This window comes from Bos indicus, chromosome 3 (assembly GCF_029378745.1).
Source record: "Bos indicus isolate NIAB-ARS_2022 breed Sahiwal x Tharparkar chromosome 3, NIAB-ARS_B.indTharparkar_mat_pri_1.0, whole genome shotgun sequence".
Taxonomy (NCBI): domain Eukaryota; kingdom Metazoa; phylum Chordata; class Mammalia; order Artiodactyla; family Bovidae; genus Bos; species Bos indicus.
The window spans coordinates 34,508,090-34,514,123 of NC_091762.1; the positions used below are offsets into that span (position 1 = coordinate 34,508,090).

Sequence of the window (6,034 nt, forward strand, 5' to 3'; positions counted from 1 at the left end):
CAACCAAAATTCCACCTTCACCAGGAACCCAAGGCAAAAGAGGCAATCCTCTTGTCTCAGCTCTTCCTCACATAAACTTGCAAGTTCTGGGTTTCCCCATCCTTTCCCTTTATCACACTACTAAACTCCAAGGCTCCTTCCTTCCTGTGGCATTTATTACAATAACATCTCACTCTTGCAAACCTCACCACCTCAACTTTACAGCTAAAAACTGATTAGTAAACAAAAAGCCTATAAATAGCCAAAATAGTGGTCATAAACTCTGGAGACTGAACTTTCAGGCTCTTTATTAATGGGAGAACTCTTTAACCATCTTTTGGGGACTTTTAATTTCAAAATTTTATATTTCTGAGAAGCTCTATTAACGGATGGCCCAGTCTATTCACAGGCAACCCTTGGAAGCAACAAAGAAAATCCCTAACAAGTAGGCTTAAACTTTTTACAACACAGCTTTTAATTTAGAGGAAGCCAGTTACAAATATTACCCTCAAAAGCTCTTAAGGCACACGGTATAAAACTCGATATTCATAATTATTCCCCTAACCATGTACTGTGACGATCACAATCCTCTTATATAAGCGAGGGGTCAAATATAAGCTCAGAGAGGTCAAATGTACTCAATATTCTTATCAACAGGGGAGCCACGGTTGAATCTGAACCCAAATCTCCCTGTCTGAAAAACCCGTTGTTTTCTTCACACCGTGAATGGCTCAGGATCCGAATGTTTTTGCCCAAAAAGCCCGTGGAGATGCACTTCTTAGAGAACCTCAATATTCTTAAAATATAAATGTTTAGTTGCTTCCGTAAATTTGGAAAAATGTCAACTGAGGGATCGGGCTCACACGGCGCTTCCGAACGGAGTGAGCCTAAGAAAACGAATTTCCCCAAGCAGAGTATTAATTTCACCGCTTAAAAGCTCAGCTCTGAGCCGATGGAGAAGGAGGGGGCGAAGAAGAGAGTGCGACAGGGCGCGAGGCCCTCGCTCATTGGGCCGTTCCCTCGCGCGCCGCCGCGAGGTCCAGGCTGCTGGAGGGAATCCAAGCAAAATTTCCCGGGCACGAGCGCGCGCTCGCGGTCTCCCCGCCTTGGCCCTCCGGATGGAGTCTTTCTCAGAACGGCTTTCCTCTATGCCCCACCTGCAGACTTCCGGCCGACTGCCCCTCCGCCGCCCCGCCTCAGGAGGGCGTGGGGATGCTGGCATCCACCAATCATTGAGCGCGTGTGGGGGGAGTGGGTGGGACCTGAGAGATTCGAAAGGAGCCCCGCCCCCTCGGAGCTGATTCCCGGGACTAGGTTGTGGAAGGAAAGCACCTTCCACCGGAGGTGAGGCGGATCTTAAACTGAAAACTGAGGGTGGCCTGCAGAAGAGGTGTGGATGCGGTGCTTCGGGGAGTAGAAAGGTGGCTTGGGGAGAGGAAGAACCCGGAGGATGGTGGCGGGGAGGAAGATGGGGCGCATAGACCGCTCCAGCGGTAGGAGGTTGGGTCGCAGAGGGGCGGGGGCCAGTGTGTGGAGGGAGATGGGAGTGCGGGACAATCTGCCCGTACATGCCCGGGTGGTAGCAGAGGTAGTTTACAGGGGCAAGTCCTACTGCGGGAACGCTTGCTTTACCTTCACGATTATTCCCAACCCTTGGCTTGCACCCGGAGTCTAGCTGGGAGGCCTTGGGCAGGATGGAGACGTGAGGAAAGGTGTTTTCTCTCCAGCTCAGGTGTCTGAGCTGACTCTTTCCTGCTTTCTGGAACATGGAAGATTTAGAAGAAGGTAAGGAAACGCTGGAGGGAAGAATGGGACCCTGTGATTGAGAGCCATGTTGGGGACCCAAAGCTGGCATTCCTTCTTTCCTCCCCTACAGATGTAAAGTTTATAGCGGATGAGACCTTGGACTTTGGGGGGCTGTCACCATCGGACAGGTAGTAGATGCCTTATCCTGTTTACTTTTTTCTCACAATGATTATTTCTAACCCCTTACTGCTGAATTATTGGCCTCAGGTCTGGATTGGTCATTTAACAAGGTTGGGTGCACTGGAGCTTCTGGGTGGCTGGGTGACTAGGGCCCTGTGACACTGCTGGGGATGGGGGGAGTGATAAGCTGGAATGAGATTTCAGGGTGTTAAGAAGAAGAGTAAGTGGATTTGTGGCATCTTCACCCGGCATAATTTCCAATGTCAGTAAGCATGGAAGGCCTCGTAGAACTAGGAGTTTCATCACTTAGATCTCACGGCCAGTATGGGCTTCAGGGTTTGCACTTGTGTTCTTGGCTCTGCTGTGGGGGTTTTGCCCAGTCCCCCTTGCAGTCTTCTCCCGTGGGCATGATGCCTGCTTTGTTTTCTGTCTCAGTCGAGAGGAAGAAGATGTAGCGGTGTTGGTGACTCCAGAGAAACCCCTCCGACGAGGCCTCTCCCATCGAAGTGACCCAAATGCAGTGGCCCCCACTCCCCAAGGTCTGAGGCTCAGCTTAGGCCCCCTCAGTCCGGAGAAGCTGGAAGAAATCCTCCATGAAGCCAACCGGCTGGCAGCTCAGCTGGAACAGTGTGCCCTGAAGGAGCGGGAGAACACAGGCGAGGGCTCAGGGCCTCGAAGGGTGAAGCCCAGCCCTCGGCGGGAGACCTTTGTGCTCAAGGACAGTCCTGTCCGAGACCTGCTGCCCACCGTGAGCTCTTTGGCTCGGAGCACCCCCTCTCCAAGCAGCCTGACACCCCGACTCCGGAGCAGCGATAGGAAGGGGTCCATCAGGGCTCTTCGAGCAACATCTGGAAAGAAGCCCTCCAGTGTGAAGAGGGTGAGTTGAGAGGGCTTGGCTTAGATGTGTGCCTCCGACACTGTGCATGACCCAGTACAGGCATTTTTCTTGTTGGTAAGATAGTCAATTTCTACCTTGCAGAATTGTTGGAATTAAACGAGGTGCCATAAGCAAGGCACGTACCACAGCATCTGTGTATAAGCTCTGTAATGTCTGTAATAAGCTCTCAATACATGGCGCTGGTGGTGACGCTGCTGTTGTTGGCAGCTAACTTCTGCTCTTCTTGCTGGGATCTAGGAAACTCTCCACCTCTGTCCCTGAGTCAGCCAGCAGAACAGATTCTTTTTCCACTCTAGTCCTTTTTCTCCCTCTGTGTGTTTCAGGAGTCGCCCACATGCAATCTGTTCCCTGCCTCCAAAAGCCCAGCGTCTTCCCCTCTTGCCCGATCAGCTCCTCCGGTCCGGGGAAAAGCTGGGCCCAGTGGGAGAGCGACAGCAAGTGAGAAGACCTGGGCAGTGAAGCTGTGGGTGGGTGGGTGTGGGGAGTGGGGAGGATGTGGTGCGAACCCTGAAATTCCTCTGCTTCTCTCACCAGGCCCACCTACCCCTGTCAGACCAGTCTTGGCCCCACAGCCTCCTGCCGGCAGCTCTCAGCGCCCGTCTCGGCCCCAGGGAGCAGCTGCTAAACCTTCCAGTCGACTGCCTGTTCCCTCAGCCGTTCCCAGGCCTGGCAACAGGATGCCACTCGCCAGCCGGAGTGTCCCATCCAGCAAAGGTGCCCCTCCTTCAGATTCCCTGTCAGCTCGGAAAGGACTTCCAAGACCAAGTGCGGCAGGACACAGAGGTGAGGAAGAACAGACAAGAATAAGAAATCAGAAGGAATAATATTTGCCCTTGCCCAGCATGCACGCACTCTCCCAGTTGGTCACAGCGACTCTTCCACCCTCATTATAGCTGTGTCTGGAGATGGGGAGACTGAGTTAAGGAGAGGATGTGGGCCTGAGCAAAGCGTTCAAGCCTTGGTTTTCGAATACCTTATGATTTTTACCTTGGGGAAGAAAGACACTATCCCAGACTCAGTCTGCCTTGACTGCACTATTTCTTTTTGAGAAGGTTGCTTGAACTCTCTGCTAACTCATGTCTTTTGTTGACTCCCATCAAGTTCCTGTTTCTCAACGACCAAATCTTCCCATCTCTGGTGCTGGTCGCAGCAATCTGCAGCCTCCCAGGAAAGTTGCTGTCCCAGGATCTACCAGGTAAGACACTGAGATGCTGTCTCTTTCTTCCTTATCATCTGCGCTTCCGAGCTGTTTTGCCCATCAGCCCCAAATCCCATGAGGCAAGATGGGCAGGAGGAGGGAGCCTCGAGGGGCACGCAGTCCCATTGCTTCCTACCCTGAGGAACTTGAATTCAGCTGGTGACAGATGGGCTTGTGAAAGAAGGGCAATTTAAAGCAGTTCCTCCTTCTGTCTCCTTAGGTAAAGGGATCAGGACAGCCAGCAAGAATTCAGTAGCAAACCACTACAGCCACTGCCTGGACTCACCTCTGTTCGGTTTCCCAAGCCTTCTCCTTGGAAGCAGGCCTGATTCTAGCAGATCTGGCCCAGGGATAGAAGAAAGAGCTGCCACCCCAGCTGGTGCTTCAGGACTAGAGACTGTGGGAGATGGGGTGGATTAGGGTTGAGCTGGAGGGGAATCAAACTCTCTGAGTTGAAACTAGATAGGGAAAAGAGGTTGCCTCCCAGTGGTGAAGTTCACACAGAGAAAATAAGAAATGCTGGAGAGTGTTTGTCCTCATCCACCCCCACTCTGGTATCCTGGTCCAAAGTTTGATTTTTTTCCTGGGCTTCGGTTCACTGGACATTTACATGTGAATGGCCTCTGTGGCCAACCTCCCTGCTCTCCGAGGAGCAGGCCTCCAGAATCACATCCTCTCCTGGACTCAGGCCTGTTTGGAGAGGCAGAGGCAGGCATCTGGTCTCCAGAACTTGTTTCCTGTGGATTCTGTGACTCCTAATGGGCCAGTTTATAATAAGCTTACTCCATCAGTCTGCATTTTTTCCTAAAATAAAATGCATATATTTTTATATTCTGTGTACATGTGGAAGTAAATACTCCTCCAGTTTCTAACAGATTTGGAGTAAACTCCTGTGTAATTTCAATGTGGGAGCCAGGATGGGTTTCCCCGGCTGGGGTCTGAATAGGCCCGAGGGCCTTGAGATTCCAGCTCATCAGGCAATGAGTAGCCCCCTTGCTGGCATTCAGTGGGAACAGGCTGCCTCTTCCCAGGCATTTCCAGGCTTCTTATGTTATTAGTGGGTCCAGATCAACTTAAGTATAGTTTAATTCACAGTATGTGAGCCTATCAAACCAGGGTCTTGGTAAATTATTTATATCCTAAATGTGGGTGTCTTTTCCTGGTAAGAGAATAGAGCTGCCTTGGAGCTGAGCATCTTGTCTGCTGTACTTCAAGGACGAGGGAGCCCTTGGGTGGGTACTCTGGTGTTCAGGTTTGCTGGTTGTCTCAGGGAGAAGATATGATCACCTCCTCCTGTTATGCCTCACATCTTTAGAATTGTTGGTGTTCTCCTTTTCTTTCCCCTACTAGAGGGCTGGCACCAGGGTTTATAAACTTGTGCTGTGCCTCGTGTCGTGAGTTATACATGGTGGAGGATTTCATTCATTTACTGAAAAAATAATTGAGTGCAAGATGGGGGTGTTTGTTAAATGAATGACAAAAGGTTTAACAGATTAAACTACGGGTCTCCCTTTTCTCACAGCCATTGATTCTTGGAACCGGAACCAGCTCAATTCCTTGTGAGTTTTGAGAGGATTTCCTCCTTGGAGGCCAGGCCCTGACTTAAGGAAGCCTGCAGGCAGCTGGATAAAGGGAGTGCGTTCCGGCTGGCGCACTGCCCCAGGTTTACACATCCATAGGTCCCCTTCTGAGGCACTAACAGGCCCTTCCCCTAGTTCCCAGGGCCACCCACCGCCCCCACCCATGGCTTCTTCCTTCTTATGGCTGATCAGCAGGTTCATTCACCTGTATCACCATGATAGCTGTATACACGTCACTTTTCCTGAGCCTCTTGCAGCAACTCCTGCAGCCTCTGGGCTTCTGAACATTGAGTTCAGGGACGGGGTGTGGAGATAGACACCGAGTATTTAACTCTGGAGAAATTTGGCAGAGGCAAGAACAACGTCAGGTGTGCATCCCGACTGCGTCCTGCACTGGTGTCTGACAGAAGCAAGTCCAGGCACACACTTAGGCGTGGCCAGCAGATGGCATGT

General features: G+C 51.3%; 1 protein-coding gene across 9 annotated transcripts; it reads left to right on the top strand.

Annotated features, from left to right (window-relative positions):
* The first annotated feature begins 1,237 nt into the window (after positions 1 to 1,237).
* Positions 1,238 to 4,830, top strand: PSRC1 (proline and serine rich coiled-coil 1). 9 transcript variants are annotated; one of them, XM_019956930.2, is made up of 8 exons: positions 1,238 to 1,323; positions 1,707 to 1,764; positions 1,856 to 1,913; positions 2,341 to 2,782; positions 3,127 to 3,241; positions 3,338 to 3,586; positions 3,905 to 3,998; positions 4,222 to 4,830. In XM_019956930.2, the coding sequence occupies exons 2-8, from the start codon at positions 1,746 to 1,748 to the stop codon at positions 4,223 to 4,225; spliced, it is 981 nt and encodes a 326-aa protein (XP_019812489.2). In that variant the 5' UTR covers positions 1,238 to 1,323; positions 1,707 to 1,745; the 3' UTR covers positions 4,226 to 4,830. The 9 variants fall into 9 exon arrangements, with proteins under 9 accessions (XP_019812489.2, XP_019812488.2, XP_019812487.2 ...); XM_019956929.2 differs by having other exon boundaries at positions 1,267 to 1,369; XM_019956928.2 differs by having other exon boundaries at positions 1,271 to 1,323; positions 1,655 to 1,764.
* Positions 4,831 to 6,034: the final 1,204 nt, after the last annotated feature.

Bases quoted from the DNA above. Each gene is read 5' to 3' on its own strand.
- PSRC1 (XM_019956930.2), top strand. The intron at 2,783-3,126 runs GTGAGTTGAGAG...TGTGTGTTTCAG, and splicing joins AGCCCTCCAGTGTGAAGAGG to GAGTCGCCCACATGCAATCT. The intron at 3,587-3,904 runs GTGAGGAAGAAC...ACTCCCATCAAG, and splicing joins AAGTGCGGCAGGACACAGAG to TTCCTGTTTCTCAACGACCA.